Source organism: Acipenser ruthenus, chromosome 45 (assembly GCF_902713425.1).
Source record: "Acipenser ruthenus chromosome 45, fAciRut3.2 maternal haplotype, whole genome shotgun sequence".
Lineage (NCBI taxonomy): Eukaryota > Metazoa > Chordata > Actinopteri > Acipenseriformes > Acipenseridae > Acipenser > Acipenser ruthenus.
Genome location: NC_081233.1, coordinates 9,738,650 through 9,763,233, shown reverse-complemented (window position 1 = coordinate 9,763,233; position 24,584 = coordinate 9,738,650). Strand labels below are relative to the sequence as shown.

The 24,584-nt window shown below is 42.0% G+C and overlaps 1 protein-coding gene, 1 long non-coding RNA gene and 2 other non-coding genes across 5 annotated transcripts in view; 1 reads left to right on the top strand and 3 right to left on the bottom strand.

Annotated features, from left to right (window-relative positions):
• The window catches only part of LOC131720864 (uncharacterized), a 16,004-nt gene extending 4,616 nt beyond the window's left edge, over positions 1–11,388 (bottom strand). Inside the window, exons 1-5 of one of the 2 annotated variants that reach the window (XR_009319743.1) lie at positions 11,228–11,388; positions 2,221–2,378; positions 1,925–2,105; positions 586–652; positions 131–374 (exon numbers count right to left, since the gene is read on the bottom strand). This is a non-coding gene — a long non-coding RNA (uncharacterized LOC131720864). Of the gene's footprint in view, positions 1–130; positions 375–585; positions 653–1,924; positions 2,106–2,220; positions 2,379–11,227 lie in introns of those variants that run through there. The other variant, XR_009319742.1, reaches the window with a different exon arrangement.
• On the top strand, positions 2,503–9,881 carry LOC117400886 (homeobox protein Hox-A1). Its single transcript, XM_059013138.1, has 2 exons — positions 2,503–3,133; positions 5,180–9,881. Exons 1-2 carry the CDS (start codon positions 2,503–2,505, stop codon positions 5,653–5,655), a joined length of 1,107 nt encoding a protein of 368 aa, XP_058869121.1. The 3' UTR covers positions 5,656–9,881.
• Positions 11,389–17,874: 6,486 nt separating the features above from the next.
• trnar-ucu (transfer RNA arginine (anticodon UCU)) lies at positions 17,875–17,967 on the bottom strand. Its single transcript has 2 exons — positions 17,931–17,967; positions 17,875–17,910 (listed from the first exon to the last, which is right to left on the bottom strand). It is a non-coding gene; the product is annotated as a tRNA-Arg (tRNA).
• A 681-nt stretch (positions 17,968–18,648) lies between these two features.
• On the bottom strand, positions 18,649–18,741 carry trnar-ucu (transfer RNA arginine (anticodon UCU)). The gene is made up of 2 exons: positions 18,705–18,741; positions 18,649–18,684 (listed from the first exon to the last, which is right to left on the bottom strand). It is a non-coding gene; the product is annotated as a tRNA-Arg (tRNA).
• Between the last annotated feature and the right edge of the window lie 5,843 nt (positions 18,742–24,584).

Genomic DNA, 24,584 nt, shown 5'->3' with positions numbered 1-24,584 from the left:
GGGGGGGGGGGGTTGTGTGCAATCTGCAGGGCGTTTTCAAATAATAATAATAATAATAATAATAATAATAATAATAATAATAATAATAATAATAATAATAATAATAATATCCTTAGATTTGCGATTTGCATTTATGTCATAACTGAAACACTGGCATGCACCCTTATTTAAAATATCACATTTATTTCAATAAAACACACATTGCGAGCTATGGCAGCTGCGTGCGTTAGCTTGAGTTTCTCTGTGCACCCTGCGTGGAAACAGAGACGGTTGTGATTCTTGTAAAGCGCTGTTGCCGTTCACTCCTCTGCGTGCTGTTTGAGGCGGCTCTGTACACACGGAGTGCTGTCAGCGTGAGGGATGTCTCTCTCTGTCTGGGAAAAACAAACACACCCAACAGAAGCTGATTTCAAGATATTTATGTTATTCAAAACACATACAATCATTTAATAAAATGAGTTCAAATGTATCATTTGTCAGAGTTACATCGAAAGAGATTCATCTTGGAATGGATATATATATATATATATATATATATATATATATATATATATATATATATATATATATATATATTAGGCTTACCGATGCCAGGTGTATTTCAAAACTACCATCATGATGAACGAGTAACAGAACGAAAAGTTTCATTCTCCTGAAAACAAAACAGTAAAGATGTAATTAAAATCTTCTAATTTGAGTCGTATTGCTTGCAATATGCTCCAAACCGAACGTATACTGTAAACTATACTCCAGGAATGTGATGAAATGCAGCGTTATATCAGTGATGGATGTATTTCACTCGTGTGTATGGAAGTGCCGTATGTGATCCTTTTCAGACAGCATTGCTGAACCCAGGCAGACTTGATTGATTGATTCATTCATTTTCAGAAATTAAACACAACATTAAAAGTATTCTATTAGCCTATATAATGAAATCAGAAGTGAATTTATTAAAATAAAAACAAATCAAAGAGAAATATTAACGCTGTAGAGAACGTTTGAAAAGCAATTAACTCTAATTGTATAATCTTAAAATAGCGTGTAAAACACAGCATCGTGCTTAAGTGTTCAATATTAGAATGACACACTTCTGTAAGTTTGTATCGGGATATAGATAGATAGATAGATAGATAGATAGATAGATAGATAGATAGATAGATAGATAGATAGACAGATAGATAGAGAGATAGATAGATAGATAGATAGATAGATAGATAGATAGATAGATAGATAGATAGATAGATAAGGACCCCTTTTTAATTTCTTGTAGCCCATTTTACAAAAAAAGAGGCCTCTTACAAAAAAAACTAAACTAAACTTTACTATTCACTCCCAAGGACAATTATTATTATTATTATTATTATTATTATTATTATTATTATTATTATTATTATTATTGGCTATTAGAAACATCCTTCTGTGTTTATTAACTGATTAGGCATTACAGTAGGTTACAGGAGTTTTATATTTTGATGTAATGCTGTACAATCTTCCCATGGACCGGATTTCATTAGAGGTAGGATTTCCTTATTCTTTCAATAAAATAAAATAATAATAAATAAATAAAAATGCCTACTGTAGTTCGTATTCTGACACAAATATCCTCTTCGGTCTCGATTTTTAAATTACATTTTTAGAAATGTTCAAAGATTGTGTGTGGACTGTGTGGAGTTTCAGAAGTTGCCCTGCCATATGAAAAATCATCTATGCATTATAAAATAGATACATAGCTAGGAAACTTAACATGGTATAATTAAACACACAGTGACTGAAGAGGATATATAGGCATACAGGCATGCGTTCAAACTTCTACTAAATTGACTAGTCTTACACTTATCTGCGGAGACGCTTGTCTTTATCACGCTGGTTAAATACGCCGAAGTTAACAGAGTCAGCTTCACGTTACAAAGTTAAATCCACTTACCTTTGATTAATAGCATGCCAGTTACTTCACAGCGCTGTATGATCATGAATGAACAACACGTCCTGCGTGGATGTCCTGTAACGGCGGGGCAATGCTGTGTGGAGTGCAGGCCGCGTTGTTGTTTTTTTTTTGGGAGGGGTGGGAGGTGGGAGGGAATCCTTCTGCAAGCCTCATTGCTAGACTGGAAGTTACAAATATCTTTCATTAGCTCATCAAAATATCCCTTCCACTGAGGAGGTGGTGGTAGTGTGAGGGGGGGGGGTGTAGGGCTGGCCACTGGCCAAAAAGCAACTCACTCGATAATGGATCGAATTTCTTTGGCGTGTTCCTCTCTCCCTTTCCTCTCTCTCTCTCCCTCTCTCGCTCTCTCTCTCCTCTCCCCGTGGTCACTGAGTGAAGTGTCCGATACGCTGTGTTTATAGACGGGACACAAGCTAGGGGCTAGGTCAGGTTTCTGGCCACAGAGGAAGAAAATCAATGCGGGAGGGCAGAGAAGATTAAAATATATAATAATAATAATAATAATAATAATAATAATAATAATAATAATAATAATAATAATAATAATAATAATAATAATGAATTCATGCCCAGAGTTAATCCGCGGGTTGGAGTGCAGTGATCACATTGCAGGCAGCTACCTCGCAAGTGAGTCTAGATTTCAACACTTACAGCACGGATCCGGGTTCGCTAAAATGAGCTGCGCCGGAGAAGGGCGATATTCGGTTTCCAAGGATTTCAATTTGCACCAATCACCTTACCCCGCTCTGAACCCCACCTCCGCCGCGCAACAGCCTAACGTTCACCCCACGCCGTCCTGTAGTAGCGTCCCGGCCGGGAGTCTCTCCTTCAGCCTGGGGACACCTGCCCGGGCCGCCTTCACTCATCAGCAGGAGTACGTTTCTCCTCCGACCTACCTCCACCACCCGTATTCCAGTAGCCATGAGATGGACTTTACCGCCGCGGGCTACGGCTCGAGTTGTGCGCAGCCGGCGAGTTTTTCTGGGTATCAGTCCGGGTTAGGAGCGCTGGACCAGCGGCAGTATCAGGCTTGCGCGCACGACGGGACGAGTCTGCCCCTGGCCCACAGCCGCTCCCCCGGCCAGTCCCCCGGAGACGGGAGGGAGTCTCCTCAACCGCACAGAAGTTACGGCGGCGGGAGCAAAACTTTTGAGTGGATGAGAGTGAAGAGAAACCCGCCCCGCACAGGTGAGTCCAGCAGGCTGTCCGCTTCAGAGACACGGGCTTCTCGCACCGTCATACACGGAACCAAAAAAAAAGTTTGGACTTGTGCTAAAAACTTTTTCTTTCAACCATATATGTTTTATAATAGAATTCAGTGACTTATACTCAGTGCACTGCAGACTGGAAATAGTTAACGTGTATTATTATAGGCCTATTTTAATCCTAGTTGTTGTTATTATTATTATTATTATTATTATTATTATTATTATTATTATTATTATTATTATTATTATTATTATTATTATTGGGAAAATAAGAATAAGTTAGATAATTACATCCTATGTTTTCGGTTACATTATTTTCTGTTTGGGTTCTATGTTTAGTATGATAGTTCCCAATATACATTGCTGGGGGAAGTTACTTTTAAAAAGGAATTGAATTGAATTTTAACGAGTTACAATTTAAAAAAAAACATATAACACGTTATTATTATTATTATTATTATTATTATTATTATTATTATTATTATTACTGCTCAAAGCAAGTGTTAGGCCTTTACGTTTTACAGGAGCGACAGTACATCAGTTTGACAAGTCTTTAAAGAATGATACTGTTATCGCAATATGGAGTCACTAAATCAACTCTTCATGTCGGTTAGGCTAGTAGGGAGACTGTAAAAGCAGCGTCGGTTTTACCACTGAACTAATTACAGTGCACCATGAATGCGCCTGTATTTATAAAACCAAGCTGGGCAAGCCGCACCCTCGCTTTCTTACCAAATTCACTTTTCATTCGATTGCAAATGACAGAGACGTGTGTGTGTGTGTGTGTGTGTGTGTGTGTGTGTGTGTGTGTGTGTGTGTGTGTGAGCGCGTGCGCATGTCTGCCTGCCTGTCTATCTTCCATCTGGAGATTGTCAATGAACAATCGATATTTCAGTATGTTATTGACATTTTGGCTATACAAAAATAAGCCTTTATCCAAGGCAAGGTAACCTGATGTGCATGACCACCGGCTGCACTTACATACATGTCTTTGCTACAGGCTACAGTGAGAAACGCTTTTACCATCCGTGCTGCTCGATGCCATTTCTCACACAGCTCGACGGCAGTTGAATTATGGGGTGTATGAGCCGTGATTGCTGAAATATACTGTATCGATCGCTTTATATAATGTCGTTGTTAACCCCGCTACCTTATCACAGCAAGCTAAAGCGCGAGCAAGCCGGACCAGTCTCAAATACCTGCGCTTCAATCATTTACATTACAGATGCTCAAATAAGGGTTTCTGAGTGGCGCTTAGAAAGGGGATGTCTATGGTAATGGGATCGCCAGATTACGTTTATTGAAAACGGTCTCGCCACTAATCATTAAACTTGAATATATAGATGACGTGATGGGGAACCAGCATACAGTACGTCACATGTGTTCAAAAATGATTTCGCATCAGTTCTAGAACTGCTTTTTAGACAAAGCTAGATAAAAAAAAAATGTAAGATGAAAACAAACCGTTTTTAACACACGTCGAACTGGATTCTGACAAGTTCGGTGCCTTAATGTGATGCAAGAACATTCTAGAATCCTAATGCCGCCCAATGAAACGGCAAAGAAACACGCGCATGCAGCGATTAAGCATGCATTAGCCCGCTGGTGAACTCGCGATTCTGAAAATGATTAATGCGCGCCCGCTTTCCACTTTAGCAATCATACGCTGAGGTCATCGCCAGTTTAAGTAATGCTGGGGCCCCCCAAGTATCGTATAGCATTCACACATAAGAAAACTCAAGTGACCTCGTAGATTTACTCACATTGAAGTCTGTAAGGACACGGGCATGACAAAGTTTCTCTCTCTTTTTCTCTCTCTCTCTCTCTCTCTCTCTCTCTCTCTCTCTCTCTCTCAGGAATAAAAGGCTACCTCTATATGTCGAGAAAGGGACAGAGAGACTGGGCGTTAATTGAACTTGGGATAGTCGCGTAAAAGTTTCTCTCCAATTTCATAACTTTAATATGCGTTCTCTCTTTCTCTCTCTTTCTTTCTCTCTCTCTTTCTCTCTATCTCTCTCTTTCTCAGTAAGGCCGGCGGTAACTTGCAGCAGCGACTACCCGGGAGACGACCTCACGAACATCAACAACAACAACAGCGGTAGCCACGGCAACGGATGCGGTGTCCTCACCCCGGGCGCCGCGAGGACCAACTTCACCACCAAGCAACTGACCGAGCTCGAGAAAGAGTTCCACTTTAACAAGTACCTGACGCGCGCCCGGCGGGTGGAGATCGCTACCGCGCTGCAGCTGAACGAGACCCAGGTCAAAATCTGGTTCCAGAACCGACGCATGAAGCAGAAGAAGCGAGAGAAAGAGGGCTTGATGTGCGGGTCAGCCCTCTCCTCTTCGTCCTCCTCCTCCTCCTCCTCCTCCTCCTCTTCCTCCAGCGGCCAGGAGGACTCCCCCTCGGATAAATCTGACAACAGCGCGTCCCGGACACCTTCTCCGCCGCCTCCCAGCTCCAGACCCGAAGTCACAGCTCCTACACCGCTCCCTTTGTGAGTTCCGACCCTTCTTTGCAACGAATGACTTATAGGTTGCTGAGCTACAGCTGCAATGGGACCGTATTTACATATATCATTTTTTTAGGTCTTTTTCAACCCCCAGAAAACTATGGGTGGCTATCCCAATATAAACATAAACTAAAACCAGTTCTAATTCGAATCAATGGGGATTCGATTAGATCCTTCCAATTTGGAATCCCTGGTTGCATTCTAATGCTTCTATTTATGTATTTATTTTGGAGTGTACAGTAAGTGCAGCACGTATGGGAGGGGGGTGCATTACAAACCGGGTCGCTGGATGTTAATTCGAGTTCGCCTGAGCTACTGGTTTCTTTAGTGATTTTCCGGGCGTGTGTTGGGCATTGCAGTGTAAGCGCATCAGCACCCAGATCCTTGCTTTCTTAACTGCAGTGAAAAAAAAAATGCATTGACTTTTTATTAGCTGGCACGCTGACAGATTACTGTGACGTCACGCAGAGGAGCCTGGGTGCGTGCACGGTGTTACAAAACAGACCTGGGCACTCTGAGCACTCTGATTGGCTGCGCCGGGTTCCAAGCCCATCCAATGGTCTCAATACAGCCGCGCTGGTTCGGATCAGGACCTCCTGATAGCCTCATGTTACTAATATATGATTTATTTTTGTAAAGCCGTTTTTTTGTAAGCACAGCTGAAGGCGAGATAGACAGTCCACGTCTCCACACCTTGTTCATACAACACACAGCAGTGTGCCAATGTATCGGAATAAACTCCAGATGTGTCATTTATAACCTTCCTATACTCCCTGCATGAAAACCTCTGAGGTGAGGATTTCTGCTCAGTAATCGTGACACAGAAACAACAGGCACTCGTGTGTGAAAATGTGACACCGCTTTGTGCTTTAATCAGGCACCTTAAATAACTTCAAAGCCTCCTGCGTTTCACCACGTGTGGCTCCGTGTTCCTTTTCTCTTGCTGTTTTAAATCAATCGCGTGTGTGGTCTGTTAAAATCACCAATTAAATTAGACAATCGCTAATTTGCTTATTTTGCCAATTTACCAAGATCTTCAGTTCCAGTGGTATGATTTCATACGCACAGCGAATCAAAACCACCCAATACATGCGCGCGTGTGTATATTCCTGACATTGTGTAACCATACTGCCGCGATTCTTATTCGGGTCAGTTTTCAAAAGTCATTCTGAAGGGCTGCGCGCCCACGCACGCAGCTGTACGCGATGTTAACCAGTCTGTTTGGAAAGTGTGCGATTCATATAAAGCGTTATCCCTGTTGCAGTTAAAAAAAGGATCAAACTCGAGTAACCTTTTAAACATTACAATGAAGGTGATTAACCTTCAGCCCCGTCCAATGCGTGGAAGAAGAAGAAATTGATCTTTATTTTAACTCTCATTTGCACCGAATGTGTTTATAAATATAAAAAAAAGCATTCGGGATAATCAACGCGAGAAGTTACTAATTATGTGACAATCAAGTTGTGATTTTTCTTTCATATTAAATTAATACATAAATAAATAACTAGCCTTATCTTATTTTTGTGGCATGGTTTTGCAAGCCGATAATCTCCACTCCTTCGTGGCCTCTGTCGTATAAATCAAATGCCGGACCTCAACACTGTATTAAAGAGGTCTTCGCTGTTCTTGTGCAGATTGCAATGCTTTCGCAGTATGTTTGGTTTCTGCAAAGCAACGGGGCAAGCTGCTGCTGTATAAAGCGATTCTGATCGTGGTGCAAAAGTACATTTTAAAATCCCATCTTGTTTTGGTAGCAGTTGCAAAAGTCCCCGATGCACAACGCAAGATAACTTGGAAGCAGTCGGTACAGACCTATCAGCTGAATTATATTTTTAAAACCCGTAAAAGCTTTCTAACGTGTGCAGAGTTTCTGTTGGTTAATCGGAATACAGAAAGGATGCTATCTGATGCTCTGGCTTCAGCTTTACAACCAAATATCCCAAATCAACCCCGAGAACAAATTCAACACTGATTTAATTTACAGAGTTACATTTCCTTGTGTTTTTTTGTTATTTTAAATAGACCTATACATACAGTCACACGTTGGAGAATCGAGCGTGAATAATGTTATTTTGAAAGCATAAAACTGTAATATGAAAGAAATGAAATGCGCCACAAAACAATTGAAAGGACAGTATTGCATTTCTCATCAAATAAAGTCAGACTCGCATAATGATACAACAACGAGGCTGCGTTTTATTTGAATTGTGTTCGTCATGAGTTACACTAACACTCTTTATTTTTATGGAGCGCGTGTACAATCTGTTTTCTTACAAGCCCGGATCACACGCTGTGATTTAGGGACCCGAAACCGCTTTTTAATTCCGCCGGGCGAGCTCTTTTGCATGTCGGTCGCATTTAGTCCCCTTTTAAACGTTTGCAGCGTGTAGGGTACCATGCATTCCCCTGCACGAGCGTGTAAATTCCACCCCTGTCACTCGCGCTGCCATTTCTGTCTTCAAAGGTCACTGTCTAAATATATATATATATATATATATATATATATATATATATATATATATATATATATATATATATACAAAACAAGAATGCGTCGAAAGAGATCGGCTATCCAGCACCGTACAGCGGTTTAATGATACATAAGCCATCTTTCTAATCTCTGCTAAATACACCAGAAGAACACACTGTTTAATATTTAAATCTTATGTGTAAAAGATTTTAAAAATTGTTTTTTTTTTAAATTTAGAATATTCTTTTACGTTCACTTAAAAAAAAACACGGATGTGAACATAACTGTGTGAAGTATGCGTTTATTATTATTATTATTATTATTATTATTATTATTATTATTATTATTATTATTATTATTATTATTATTATTCAGCTATGTTACCTGTTAATAAACAGAAAAACTGACCCGAAAAACCAAAAATGTAATTAAACCGTGACTTTGAAAAATAAAAATAATGAAATATTATAATTAGTTTTAACTCAAAAGAAAGTACCTTATTTTGTGTGTGTGTGTGTGTGTGTGTGTGTGTGTGTGTGTGGGTGTGTGTGTGTTTCCTTTCAGAGCCTTAAGATTTGTTGCATATCTTTAACAGGTATATGATATGATATCCATAGCTATCTGCACTATCTTTACAAAATGTGATCCCTGCAGTGTGTTTAGGTTCTGCCAGCGTGTTTGCTCGAACGCTGCTGCGTTAGACTTTACAATCGTACAGAACGATGCGGGCATTTCATTAAAAAAAAAAAAAAAGTTTGGATAAAGAAAGCGTAAGATATTTATTTTCTTTAATTGTATTGTACATAAAGATCATCCTTTGATTTACTTAATGTGTAATGTATTTAATTTAAAATGCTTGAAGCTGTTCATAAAGAACCATTTCTATATTATTATTATTATTATTATTATTATTATTATTATTATTATTATTATTATTATTATTATTATTATTATTATTATGATTATGTTGTTGTTGTTGTTGTAATGTATCGGACTGTATTTCATGTTTTTGTTTTCTAATCGTGCACGGTTAGTTTTGCAAAATGTGTACGACCGACAAAACTCCAGAATGCCTCCCAGGGATAAAGGAGGGATGTCGGGACTGTTGGACAGGATGTTCTGGGGGGCGGACGCGTGCACAAGGTTTTCTGGATATAAACAAAAAAACAAGTAAAAACGACTACCTCTGCGGTGAAGACTATCAAAGGATCATACGGGTTTTTTTTGTTCTTGTGTACGTAATTACCTGTGCAAATAAAGTTCTCTGATAAGTATTGCGCTGTGTGTGATTGATGTCACGAGAAACACGTGCTCAGGTGATATTTCATTAAGGGATCACTGTGTTTACATCAAACTTGTTTTTCCTAATCAAACAGTCCCTTTGTTGATGCGCACGCTATATTACAGAACTGATTCCTACGGGCTTTATCATTTACTGAGATATGCGCCGAAAACAAAACCCCAAAAACTGTCCAAAGCTACAAGGACCAGCTAGAACAAGCCAAACGCATTATGGATTCCGGTGTACTGACTTTGGGAATCGCGTATCAAGATCTGCGTTTCACTATAAATACACGAAACGCTGTGTGAAGCGATTCATCAATAAGAAGGATAGTTTTTAAATATTGGACAGGGTAAAGGGGCACGTTTCAAACAGGATAGGCTTCACGTTTTACGCTTGAAATGACGTTGCAGAGTGATCGTGGTGGACTGAACCGCTTTTTAATTTCATGGTCCACTGTTGCAAGAAGCCCTTAAAAGAAAAAATAAGTAAAGATTTCTTGTTTGATGTTCTGTTTTAAAACTTTCTATTCTGTGTGGCTTATTTCAATTTTTTAATGTTGCTTTTGTAATCAAATCGTGAATCCTATATATTTCAAATAATTCAAACAGAATATATATATATATATATATATATATATATATATATATATATATATATATATATATATATATATAACCCCAGCATATCAGATAATAGGAAACCCAGCCCGGGTTACACAGAGTCGATAGAAACACGCGCCTGCCTGTTGTTTCGGGTCTAGTTAAGCATTGTAAATGTATAATGTATAATGTAACGCTGTAATGTAATCCTGTTATCTGTACAGTATATCATTATGCAGCAGCAGCATTCAAATGCATGTATTAATTATATCGGCTGTACGGCGGGGTCAGCCCCAGTAATGGCCCTGCTCGGTATGAAGCACTGAGAAAAACAATTCCGTTGTGTTACTTAGTATTTTTTTTCGGGGGGGGGGGGGGGTAATTTTGGCTTCATGAGTTTTTTGGGCTATACATATTGACAAAAAGACTATGGATAATATGAGGCTCTGAACCGCTAATGCAATTCTCGTCTGTCTACAAGGGTCGCCCAGCGCACATGTCCGGCTAATGCATTCTGTTGCTCTCGAGTTCACCCCTGACCCCCTGACCTTTGATCGCCCCAGGACAAGACCAACCCGGTCACCGACCACCCCCTCCCCTCCCCTCCCAAGTCAATGAGTCTGCGTTCATTTGCACAGCTCATGAATCCACTAGAACATCGATAGATGCAGCACAAGCAACAGCTAGATACATCCATTCTCGGTACAGGCTGCAGCGATACTTGAACAAGGTTTAAAATGGCATCGCTCGTTTGAATGGGTGTGTAATGCAGACAGGGGGGCTGCAGCGACAGTGAAGCTAACAAACAAGCTCACAGTGAAAAAAAAGTCCTTCTTTAAATGCCACCAAAATAGCGCATGTGCACTCGGATTATTATTTTTATTATTATTATTATTATTATTATTATTATTATTATTATTATTATTATTATTATTATTATTATTATTATTATCTGTATGTTTCTGCTTATGGTTAAGAATAGCTAACCTTTGTCAATCTCAAAGCAGACGTTAGCTGGATTTCTAGAAGCAGATTCAATAGAATATATTAACCAGCTGGCACTGGCAAAATGACTGTGATTCCTGTTTCACTAACGATTAAAAACACCGCAGATTTCAACCACGTTACTCAGCCAGTGGAGAGCATATGCATCAATAACCAGGGCTGTTCTTCTAGTTGTTGTTTTCTCATAGACACTTTTACCGACCTATACAGACATCAGCAGCCAGACAGACGCCTCCTTTTCTCGCCAGCACTGTGCGTTCCGTCCTTAATGTCGGGCCCCGAGCTTATTAGAAGACTCCATTCCTTTCGGAATTCGTTAGCTTGTCAAATTAGCCAAAGTTGGCTCCACCTGTGGCACAGACTACCAGCTGGTGAGTGGAGCCAATAATCCCTGTGCAGAACACACTGCCTCTTTAATCTACAAGATACAAGCAAACCACGATCCATTACAAACAGATTGCCGGCTGAAAAGACTAAATTAGAAACACATTGAAAACCATAGCTTCAAACCGAGTCAGAAAACACACAACATCTTGATAATGTCAACCACTATGCGAATGGCTCCCATTGGAGCGTAATGTATGCTTACAGGACGCTGGATTCTCAATAACTGTGCAGCAGGGTCTCGAGCTTTTATAATACATGTTTTTGAAGTCCATTGCATAAGATTGCATTGAATCCCACCAATCTACACCATCATAGGAAGAGAAAAATGCATTTTTGACTTGTGTTGGTCAACTTGGTGAAAAATGCTTGAAAAAAAATTGCGGGAAATAATTGCTTTCTATTTCATGAGCGTTAATAATAATAAAAAAAATGCTTCTTTTCGAACCCCAGAAATCCGAGGTTGCGCGTATGATTATTATGACGTCGGTTTAATGGTTGGACCGCGTGGGGACCCTTTGGTTCGATTTGAAATATTTGGAACCCTCTGGAGCTCAACGTTCTTCACGCCTTCTTCAACGCTGAACCAAGCGCTACTGTATAGCCATCTGTCTTTCTTAAATCTATCTACTCTGTTGTGTTTAAAACTCGGAAACTGATCAAGGCATACGTAATTAATCAATGCGCATTCTTTAAAAAACACAATTGCCGTTATGTATTTCAATACCTCAAAATGAATTAAAATGTTGGGTATTTTAAAGGGCAAATCGCTATCGCGGGTGGTGTAAGTCCGATCACTATTGATAGACCCTGCCGACCCCCTCCCGCCCCCTCCCGTGGAGCGCTTAGAAGAACGGTTACGACAGAATAATACCCGGCACCGTTATAAGCATTGATCGGACAAGTGCATCATATTCAACGTTAAGGAGGACGCTTCATAAAACAAACTTGAAGGGATTACTCATTTTAAATGGCTTGAAACTGTGCCTAAGAGCCGTATAGCTGAAAAATACAGGCCTTAGGGAGGGAGGGAGAGAAGGAATTGGCTAAATCTCCATTTCATTTCAGAACACTAAAAATATCAAAACGTGGATTCTGAAGAGGGGATGGATTATTATTATTATTATTATTATTATTATTATTATTATTATTATTATTATTATTATTATTATTATTATGATTATGCATGTAATGCTGACATTAAAATTCCCCAATGGGCGCCTGCTAATTAGCAAGACTTTCTAACACTGTGCCTGCGGTAGCGAGGAAATGCATTATCGAATGCATTAGGCATATTTGCGCTGCTAATCCGGCTCGTGCCAACAGGACTCTTTGCTGTATTATCTAATCGTCGGCTGATTTGAAGTGCGATTTGGGGGGGGGGGGGGTGGCTGCACCTGCTTCGAGGGAAGCGGAGGTGACAGGAGATCACAGCCGAGCTGAGACAGCACTTTGGGTTGATGGAAGCGTGTCTGAAGTGTCCCTTTCCGGATCGATCTTCCTCGCAACGCGCTGATCAAGCCCTTTCTGATAAGCCCTGTAAACAGAGCTGTTAAGAAATGCCAGCTCCTTACTGTCTCTTGTTTGTCTGTTTGTGCATTTCTGTGACGCCAAAGGAAAAAAAAAACACACACAACGGAGAAGCTTCTGTAAGGAAATACAAACCCCAGCATTTCCTTTAACCTCGCAGTCTTCAATCAACGCCTGCTTATTTATTTATTTATTTATTTTTGCAAAGATAAATCTGTTAATTTTGCAAAACTATTATTGTAGCACTTTTTTTTCTCCTTAAGGTGACATTAAATTACTTCCAAAATATTACATTTCAATTTCCGCTCAGTAATCAGTGACACAGAAACAACAGGCACTCGTGTGTGAAAATGTTAGACCGCTTTGTGCTTTAATCAGGCATCTTAAACAACTTCTAAAAAGTCTCCTGCGTTCGCCACGTGTGGCTCTGTGTCCCTTTTCTCTTACTATTTTAAATTAATTGCACGTGTGAGCTATTAAAGTCATCGATTAAATTAGACAATCATTGATTTGCCTTTTTTGACAATTTTCCAAGATTTTCAGTTCCAGTGGTTTGATTTAAATGCGCAACGAATCAAAAATACAGAAGCAATGGGGTGCTCTGATACAGAAGCAATGGGGTGCTCTGATACAGAAGCAATGGGGTGCTCTAATACAGAAGCAATGGGGTGCTCTAATACAGAAGCAATGGGGTGCTCTAATACAGAAGCAATGGGGTGCTCTGATACAGAAGCAATGGGGTGCTCTGATACAGAAGCAATGGGGTGCTCTGATACAGAAGCAATGGGGTGCTCTGACGCAGAAGCAATGGGGTGCTCTGACACAGGAGCAATGGGGTGCTCTGACACAAAAGCAGTGGGGTGCTCTGATACAGAAGCAATGGGGTGCTCTGATACAGAAGCAATTGGGGTGCTCTGACACAGAAGCAATGGGGTGCTCTGACACAGAAGCAATGGGGTGCTCTGATACAGAAGCAATGGGGTGCTCTAATAGTTTTGCACACTGTATATAATATATAAAATGCTCACTGCAGAAATACAGCAGTGTGTTTTCTTGTAAGGACTTATACATTAAAATGATTGTATAGCCTAAGGTGTCCCCATCAGTCATAAAGCATGCTTGTTAATATCGGTCGTCTGTCTGTTTCTCTCAGGTGTGAAATGTCTTTCAGTGATGAGAAGGGCTTGAAGATACCGTGGATGTGTGGCACAGATCCCCAATGGGGCGTGTTTCAACCCCTTTGAAATCTAAAACACAAAGGTTAGACCCCGGTCACTGTAGATGTGTGTCACCATACAGAATCCACACAGTGTCAAGCATATACATATATTGCGTGATTTTTGCATAAAGTATATTCCCAAACATTACATTAAAATCGACATACGTTTTAAATCCATTTGAGTTGTGTTCAGATTTTTTTAAATTGGTTTTGCAGTGAGGGAACATTATGTGGAATGTCTAGTAAAATACATTGCATTGAACCAGTGTGACTCTCCTGGATTAAAAGGGTTTTGATAATAATCTTATGCTCGTATGTATATAGATAGATAGATAGATAGATAGATAGATAGATAGACAGACAGGCAGACAGACAGACAGACAGACAGGCCTCGTATTTATGTAGAGTGTGTTTCGGGTTCGTGTCTTTTCAGCGCGGGTGCTAATCAGTCAAGTTTGTTAGGATCAATATCGTTCGCTTGCCCATGTAATTAAGGGGCAGCAGTAATTGCAATCTGCATACATTAAGCAAAGCATGGAGATTGTGAGCTAACAAACGTGAGCAGGGTGACACCGGCAAGGGCAGGCTGAGACTCGGGGCGAATGGGAATGCAGAGAAAGCGCGTCGCCTGGAAAAAGAAACACAAGCAGTGTCTTCAGCACAGTCCAGATAAGATCCTGCTCTCATTTCATTACTGTAGGCAGCGCCAAGAAATTAAAAAAAAAAAAATGTTTTAACACAGAATTAATTAAGTGGCTTCACTGGTTATTAGATTTGACCCCCCCACCGGTAATAGCTTTTGCATTTATTTAGAGTGCTCTGTGATGGTGAAGAGAAAATACATTGCATTCATTACAGCAAATGGATTAGCAACATAGAACAGCGAAAAAGAAGCCGTAAAGAAAGGGCTAAATTAACACAGCAGAGCTGCAGTGAAGATCATTCGGGCTGTATTTCTTACAGGTTTTTCCACAATCTAGTGTACAGTTGGGCCTTTGTGGGAGGGGCTAGACATTATTTAGCAGCCCTATAAACGGTGTAATATTTTAGAATCCAAGCTCTTTTATTAAGGGTGACCTTTGATAATTGGGAGGCTTGGTGCTCCAGTGGTTAAAGAAAGGGTCTTATTACCAGGAGGTTCCCAGCTCAGCCACTGTGTGTGACCCTGAGCAAGTCACTTCACCTCTTTGTGCTCCGTCCTTCTGAAGAGACGTGAATCAAACGAGGTCCTATTGGAAGTGCAGCAGAAGTTGTGATGCACAGTTCACCCCCTAGTCTCTGTAAGTCGCTTTGGATAAAAGCGTCTGCTAAATGACTTAATAATATTGCTGGTGCTATTCATTTTAATTCCTTTGTCAGCTTGATTTTAAAGGGGTGGTAATACTGGCAATAAGAGGCACACACTCACACACGCGTTCAATTACCTGAATGACACCGGCAATTGTTAAAATACTTCATTTTGTAAGAAAGCAATTTGAAAGCCCTTTGTGTTGTGAATGCTTCTCTGTCTTCACGGCGCTCTGGGTGAAGATGAAGGATGTCTCGCCTTTGGCCAAGGAATGAAGGCTGAGGAGAGGAAACGCACGCAGCTTTCCTCGTACCTCCCACACCCCCCTCGGCTGCTATACACACCTGCAGTACTTTACACTGATCCATTGATTTGTTTCTTTGTTTTATTCGTCGGGGGGTGACAATTATAACATCGATGCAACGCAAACACTGCATGCATTGCCCGTTGTCAAATGGGTCATTTTACACCGACAGCCCCTATGCATTGATTGGAAATAAATACTCACTTCTATACAGCTTCTAGCTCCAACTTGATAAATACTGTTTATTTGTATTATTGAATATCAAAAGATATAAGCTTTTGCATTATTTTATTTTATTTATTTAAATCATGGTTAAGAGTCAGACTGAGGAACTGCAGTGCCTGGCCATTTTATTAGGGACTGGCAGAAGATCATCCAAGTTCAAGTTCATCCCAAATGTGCTCAGTTGGATTGAGATCTGTTGCTTTACCAGACCTCTCTGTGCTTTACAATGATTCCCTATGCTTTACCAGACCTCTCTGTGCTTTACAATGCTTCCCTATGCTTTACCAGACCTCTCTGTGCTTTACAATGCTTCCCTATGCTTTACCAGACCTCTCTGTGCTTTACAGTGCTTGCCTGTGCTTTACCAGACCTCTCTGTGCTTTACAATGCTTGCCTATGCTTTACCAGACCTCTCTGTGCTTTACAATGCTTGCCTATGCTTTACCAGACCTCTCTGTGCTTTACAATGCTTCCCTATGCTTTACCATACCTCTCTATGCTTTACAATGCTTCCCTATGCTTTACCAGACCTCTCTGTGCTTTACAATGCTTGCCTATGCTTTACCAGACCTCTCTGTGCTTTACAATGCTTCCCTATGCTTTACCAGACCTCTCTGTGCTTTACAATGCTTCCCTATGCTTTACCAGACCTCTCTGTGCTTTACAATGCTTCCCTATGCTTTACCAGACCTCTCTGTGCTTTACAATGCTTGCCTATGCTTTACCAGGCCTCTCTGTGCTTTACAATGCTTCCCTATGCTTTACCAGACCTCTCTGTGCTTTACAATGCTTCCCTATGCTTTACCAGCCCTCTCTGTGCTTTACAATGCTTGCCTATGCTTTACCAGACCTCTCTGTGCTTTACAATGCTTCCCTATGCTTTACCAGCCCTCTCTGTGCTTTACAATGCTTCCCTATGCTTTACCAGACCTCTCTGTGCTTTACAATGCTTGCCTATGCTTTACCATGCTGTCACTGTGCTTTTACTGTGAGCAAACTTGCACAAGGGAAGAAGAGGATGAAGAAGATGAAGAAGATGAAGCTCATCTTGAATTGAACGCTAAATTAATTTTTAAATCTCTCCTGTTGCCTTTTCACATTTCTTTTTATGGTTATTATTGCTTCTCTCGGTGCATATTAAACTATAAAGAGCATTGGGGTAGTTAGATGTGATCTGTGGTTTTGTATAACAATCAAATCATACATAATGAAATATCCACTCGCGAATTGACCAATTATGAAGGTTTGGGGTGTGCGAAATGAGTAAAAAAAAAAAAGATGTGATTGAATAAAATGGTCTTAAATTCTCATCTCTTTCATTTAAACAAGCAAGATGCAAAATACCGTGAAATCAAATAACGCGTCCTGTGTTCATTGCAGTGTGATCAAGTGCATTCAAAATAATTTTACACAGCTCGATTTTTCCACAATTGCAAATTACAGCACTGCGTGCATTTCAAGCCATTGTGTAAGGAACTGTACAGTATTAACTACAGAAGATAAATACCCTGGATCAAATCAACCCAAGACATTACTTCAAACTCAACACAGAGAGATGAACAAGAGGGCGTGGCTGGAGGCGGAGTCGAGTTCAGAGGGCGTGGCTGGAGGCGGAGTCGAGTTTAGAACAGAACGTGGAAGCACTTTTTTTACACAGAGTTCTAAATGCATGGAATATCCGACCAGGTGACGTAGTAGGATCTAAAACACTACATTTAAAAAAATAGATTCTGTGCTTAAGTTGAGGAGAATAGGGTGCTCACAAGGGACGACCCTGATGGTTCAAATGGCCTCTTTCTTTTGATTAAAGTTTATTAAAATGACAAAGCTTCGTTTACTGTCTCCAAAATATGTTGGACATTTTATTTGTTTTTACTGTACATCTAACACGCAAAACAACGACTCTGGTGGGACTCGAACCCACAACCTTTGAATCACCTCTCACTGTGTTTAACTAGAAGTCCAATGCGCTATCCATTGCGCCACAGAGCCCCACGGGTACAACAGACGCCCCCTAACTACTCAGTCCTGCACTGTCTCAAAGGGCTTCTATCATGACGTCAGTGCTCCATTGCTTAAACCACTCGACCTGTCTGCAGTTTAATCTACACACACACACACACACACACACACACACACACACACACACACACACACACACACACACACACACGTGCATGAAAGCGACACACACTTAACACGCACTTTTTAATCAAAACTGAAACTTAAAAGTGTGGAGCGAGTTCAAAACGCAGCCGCAGGCTCTCTCTCTCTCGTGCACTCGCATTTTAGAACCCGCACGCACCATCATGCGTGCACGGGGGGGTACGCGCACGTCGAAAGCAACCAAGCAACGTGTTGTTGTTGTTGTTTTTTTTAAAAGAAAAAGTTGGTTTTAAACTGAAATCTAGTCTCTCACACACGAAACATAGTTTACCGTTTTAAATGGGGATTATCTGTTGCCTTTTTCCAGATAAGAAACATGATAAGTGCAGCTAGCAAAAATAAAAACATTTTAAAAAAAACTATCGCTGTGCAACGCTGAAGCCAATTCGACTGCTAAATTGAATATTACAAAACACACACGTCGCTAAATATCGCATTTAATTAGATGGCTAGTTCGAAAGTCAATTTATTTATGTTTATATTTTAAAATAAATAAATGCAAAAACTCGACTCTGGTGGGACTCGAACCCACAACCTTTGAATCACTCTTCACAGTGTTTGACTAGAAGTCCAATGCGCTATCCATTGCGCCACAGAGCCAGCTGAGCAACAGGCGTCTCTGAGTCAACTCGGAGAAACAGCACGCAAACTCTTTTTTGATGCACAAAACGAACACTCCGAACAATACATTTATTCGCCAAACTTCAAAGTGAAAACGGATGCAACGTAGTAACCCTTTCGTGCACGATGACGTCATATGAGTACGGATACATAAACGACCCCCCCCCCCCCATTTCATTTTTTTGTCCGACTTTCGGTTTTCTGCAGCTGCAATTAGGTCACCAGCCTGCTGTGCCCTGATCTGTTCTGGTAGCAATTAAACAGAGCCTGATATAACAACAGCAGCGTGATTATAGCGAGGGGCGCTTCAAAATGGCAGGGTGTCTGTTATTCTAGAGATGGGCCATTAAACTGCAAAAATGCAAATGTAAATACTGAGTCCTTTTGTAACCCTAAAAATCACAACTAGGGTAGATCGGCTTGACTCGGTTTCTTCTAGTTTCAATAACACTGATGAAGACACTAGCATTAGAAACGCCTGTCTGCTTGACTCGGTTTCTTCTAGTTTCAGTAACACTGATGAAGGCGCTAGCATTAGAAACGCCTGTCTGCTTGACTCGGTTTCTTCTAGTTTCAATAACACTGATGAAGGCGCTAGCATTAGAAACGCCTGTCTGCTTGACTCGGTTTCTTCTAGTTTCAATAACACTGATGAAGGCACTAGCATTAGAAACGCCTGTCTGCTTGACTCGGTTTCTTCTAGTTTCAATAACACTGATGAAGGCACTAGCATTAGAAACGCCTGTCTGCTTGACTCGGTTTCTTCTAGTTTCAATAACACTGATGAAGGCACTAGCATTAGAAACGCCTGTCTGCTTGACTCGGTTTCTTCTAGTTTCAATAACACTGATGAAGGCACTAGCATTATTATTTATAGATCATACACAGGGAGGGAGGAAGCGAGGCAGTGTGGCTCTAGTGGAGCTGAGGAGGGACTGGGAGGGAGGGAAGCAGTGTGGCTCTAGTGGAGCTGAGGAGGGACTGGGAGGGAGGGAAGCAGTGTGGCTCTAGTGGAGCTGAGGAGGGACTGGGAGGGAGGGAAGCAGTGTGGCTCTAGTGGTTAGATCTGAGGAGGGACTGGAATCAAAGGAAGCAGTTTGTACTGTATACTCTACTACAAGCATACATATATATTCACAGTCCTTTTCTGTGTGCACCCATCCCACTGGAGAAGGTAGCAGATCAGTCCCTGCCTGATGAAAGGGGACAGCGTCTCCAGCACTGCCACAGCAAGCCTGTGTTTCTTGTGTAGCGGTTTATTTTAAACAGCTGTAAGCCCCCCCTCCCCCCCCCCCCCCCCACAAGATGAATGACTCCAGATATGAACAGCCTGCAATGTTTAGGAATCCGTGCTGCGAGGGGGGAGTGAGAGAGAACCACAGAATCAGGCAGCCCTGGTATGTAGAATTGGAATAGAAGTAGTCGTCTTTTACAGCCATATTAAGGACTCTTCCTGTGTTGTGTCTTGGCAGTTTGCAGTGTGTTTACCCATGCTGCGTGTTTTTAATGCGGCCGGCTCTTATGTATCACCCCATTTGTCTGAGTCCCTCCATTACCAGTTCATTTGGCGCTGGCAAAGCAGCAAGCTATTAGCTGATAGGAGACGGATGAAAGTAAAATACAGAGAGAGACAGGTCAGAAACACAGGATGATGAGGATAGTAAAGCACAGAGCAGATAATGAACCAGCGCACCTCTGTAAGGATAGTAAAGCACAGAGCAGATAATGAACCAGCGCACCTCTGTAAGGATAGTAAAGCACAGAGCAGATAATGAACCAGCGCACCTCTGTAAGGATAGTAAAGCACAGAGCAGATAATGAACCAGCACACCTCTGTAAGGATAGTAAAGCACAGAGCAGATAATGAACCAGCGCACCTCTGTAAGGATAGTAAAGCACAGAGCAGATAATGAACCAGCGCACCTCTGTAAGGATAGTAAAGCACAGAGCAGATAATGAACCAGCACACCTCTGTAAGGATAGTAAAGCACAGAGCAGATAATGAACCAGCACACCTCTGTAAGGATAGTAAAGCACAGAGCAGATAATGAACCAGCGCACCTCTGTAAGGATAGTAAAGCACAGAGCAGATAATGAACCAGCGCACCTCTGTAAGGATAGTAAAGCACAGAGCAGATAATGAACCAGCACACCTCTGTAAGGATAGTAAAGCACAGAGCAGATAATGAACCAGCACACCTCTGTAAGGATAGTAAAGCACAGAGCAGATAATGAACCAGCACACCTCTGTAAGGATAGTAAAGCACAGAGCAGATAATGAACCAGCACACCTCTGTAAGGATAGTAAAGCACAGAGCAGATAATGAACCAGCACACCTCTGTAAGGATAGTAAAGCACAGAGCAGATAATGAACCAGCACACCTCTGTAAGGATAGTAAAGCACAGAGCAGATAATGAACCAGCACACCTCTGTAAGGATAGTAAAGCACAGAGCAGATAATGAACCAGCACACCTCTGTAAGGATAGTAAAGCACAGAGCAGATAATGAACCAGCACGCCTCTGTAAGGATAGTAAAGCACAGAGCAGATAATGAACCAGCACACCTCTGTAAGGATAGTAAAGCACAGAGCAGATAATGAACCAGCACACCTCTGTAAGGATAGTAAAGCACAGAGCAGATAATGAACCAACACACCTCTGTAAGGATAGTAAAGCACAGAGCAGATAATGAACCAGCACACCTCTAGCTCTGCCAGTTCAAAGTCCCCCCCCCCCCCCCCCCACCATCTCGGTTACCTTGGTTACAGACAGACAGCTCTATTCAAGGTTGTGCAGCTCCCAGCATCCCTCTGTGCAGAGGCCCGCCTCCTTCGTGCAGCCGCGTTTCCCATCAGCCCCCACTGAATGGAGCCGGGTTCATGAACTTTCCCTCCGAGCCAAGCAGGCCCACCGGCCTTGACCTCTGACCTCCCGCTGCCCGCAGACACTCACCAATGCAAGCTCAGCTGGCCCTGGTCATCGCCATGCCAACAAAACAAAACAAAAAGTCAAAATTCACGTCAACAATCTTTTTCAAAGCGTGAGTGTGCCTGTATGTGCGTGTGTCCGTGTCTGTGTGTGTGCGTGTGTGTGTGTGTGTGTGTGCGTGCATGTCTGTGTGTGTCTCTGTGTGTGTGTGCGTGCATGTCTGTGTGTGTCTCTCTGTGTGTGTGCGTGCATGTCTGTGTGTGTCTCTCTGTGTGTGTGTGCGTGCATGTGTGTGTGTGCGTGCATGTCTGTGTGTGTCTCTGTGTGTGTGTGTGCGTGCATGTGTGTGTGTGCGTGCATGTCTGTGTGTGTCTCTGTGTGTGTGTGTGCGTGCATGTGTTTGTAAAGTCAGCACCTAAGTTTTAACAGTTATGTATGATACAGCTTGCAGTTATTATTCATTAATAGTTCCAGATTGTTATTTAAATTAAAGCTGAAAGCGCCCATTCGCACGCTGCAAAAATAAAGAAGGGAAACATGAACAAGAAAAGGCATTCAAAAAATAAACAGATCCAGAAATAATTCTGCAGACGCTGGTAGATTTATGATATTTGGAGTTCCAGAATTGGAAACAGATTGATATCTGCAAGCGTGTGGGTGAAAATGCCACGTGCATCGCACACACACACACACACACACACACACACTGTGCTTTACAATGCTTCCCTATGCTTTACCATTTTATAAGGGGTGAACTTCGACACACAAATTAATTGTCATGTCCCTCTGTCCCCCCCCCCCCCCCCCCCCCCCGGCAGATCTGCGCGGGCTCCGGGCTGGGCTGTGGGACCTGGGGAGGCGTTCTCTAATGAACGTGTCAGCAGCTGATGGCAAGTCAAGGAGCACAGGCGTTGATTAATGACTGGGGAGGGAGCGTGTATCAGGCAGGAGGGCTGAGGAAGCTTAATAGGAGTTCAAAGGAGGATTAGAGCTCTCCTGTCCAAGATTGCTTCCAATTTACTGTGTGTGTGTCAGTCTCCGTGTGTGTGCGTGAGTATGTGTCTGTGTGTCTCAGTGTGTCTCAGTGTGTGTGTGTGCGTGTGTCTCAGTGTGTGTGTGTGTGCGTGTGTGTGTGTATCAGTGTGTGTGTGCTCATAGTTTACTTTGGTTTCCCGTGTTTTTTTCTTTAATGATCTTTACAATGCTTTCCCTATCCCTAATTACAATTTGCTCTGCTTCTGCAGTAGGAAACTTTTCTAAGGGACAACCCTAACTCCCCCTCACCCTCCTCACACTCTCTCTAGTTCCCTCTCTCTCTCATCCTCTCTAGTTCCCTTTCTCCCTCCCTCTCCAGTCACCTGATCGTCTGTGTTTGGAGCAGCAAGAGGTCAATCGGCACAAGAGGGTCACCACGGGGTCACGCTGAGGTCGACCACTACGATCAGCCAATGAGCAGAGAGCCTCGGCCAGCCTAGCAGAGAGAGAGGGAGGAGTCACATGACCTCTGAGCGAGAGAGAGAGAGGGAGAGAGGGAGAAAGGGAGAGAGAGACGTCACCTAGCCGATGATTTATGATGCTTTTACTACCTGTTTAGAAAATGGAGCTGTCTGTGAAACACCCTAATTAACCCACTCCCAGGCGACAGCTGTACAGCATAATTGCTTTCTGTTTGTTGATCCTGTTTGTGTCAAGGGAGAGGAGAAGAGAGGGGAGAGGAGAGGAGGGGAGAGGAGAGGAGAGGGGGGAGGACGGAGGGGAGACACACACACACATCATGAGTCATTATTTCACAGAATGGAATAATCACACACACTCAGGCCCTGTCTCTAAAGTCATAGCCACAGAAACTGCTGCCTGACTTATCTGCATCAACTGTGCTATTATACTCTGTATAATAATAATAATAATAATAATAATAATAATAATAATAATAATAATAATAATAATCATCGTTTGATTTGCTAAGCGCTCTGTCCCGTTGGTGACAGTGTGGGTACTGCTTTACGAGTGCCATGCACTCTGTGATTCGTTCACACATAACTCACGCGCCAGCATATTTGCAGGAGGCTCGTAAATAACTTGCAGAATAGGAGATCATGTCGGCTTAATGTTCAGTCAATAAACCCCACTGTCTCTTTTTTTTTTTTTTTTTTCTTACACGTCCAGATTTATGGGATCCGACAATGCTTTACATCAAAGGCAGAGACAGGGACCGCACGGGCGTTTCTGTGACCGTGAGAGTGCGAGGTGGGTGTGAGAGACAGGATAGCCGCCAGCGAGGGGATTACGATGAACTCTCTGCTGTCAATGCAAGCGTGGCAACGACAGCGCAGGTGCAGAAGATCATCGGAAAATAAGAACATGTTACGAAACGAGGGGAGGCCGTTCAGCCCCTCAGCGCTCGCCCGGTTTCTCCAGTGACTTGAATCAAAACTCCACACTCAAGACATCGAAAGAAGACCGAAACGTTTCTCACTGATTCAGGTTTCTTTTAGGCTTTCTACATACCAGATATGGAACTCATGTCTATAAAAACATGCTTATAAAAAAATTCAAGGTCATTAATCACACCTTAAAAGGTACACACACGTCTGCTGTCTGAATTGTATCATCTCCTTGCTGCTAGGAGAGGACTGGCTTTCCTCCTTTCCTTCTTGTAGGATTTGCCATTTTCCTCTCGTGAAAGAGCAGCGAAACCTGGCTGTGACAGATGAGTGTCCCCGCCAGCACTGTGCAGAGAGACACTGCGCCCTGCCAGTGCAGTAACCAGAGCTGCCTTTGTAACAAAGACAGAGGCGCTAATAAATTAAAGGAGACATTAACTGAAACATCAATAAATAAAACACTAATTAAAAAAGTGATTAGTGGCTATGCATGGCTCGATTGCACAA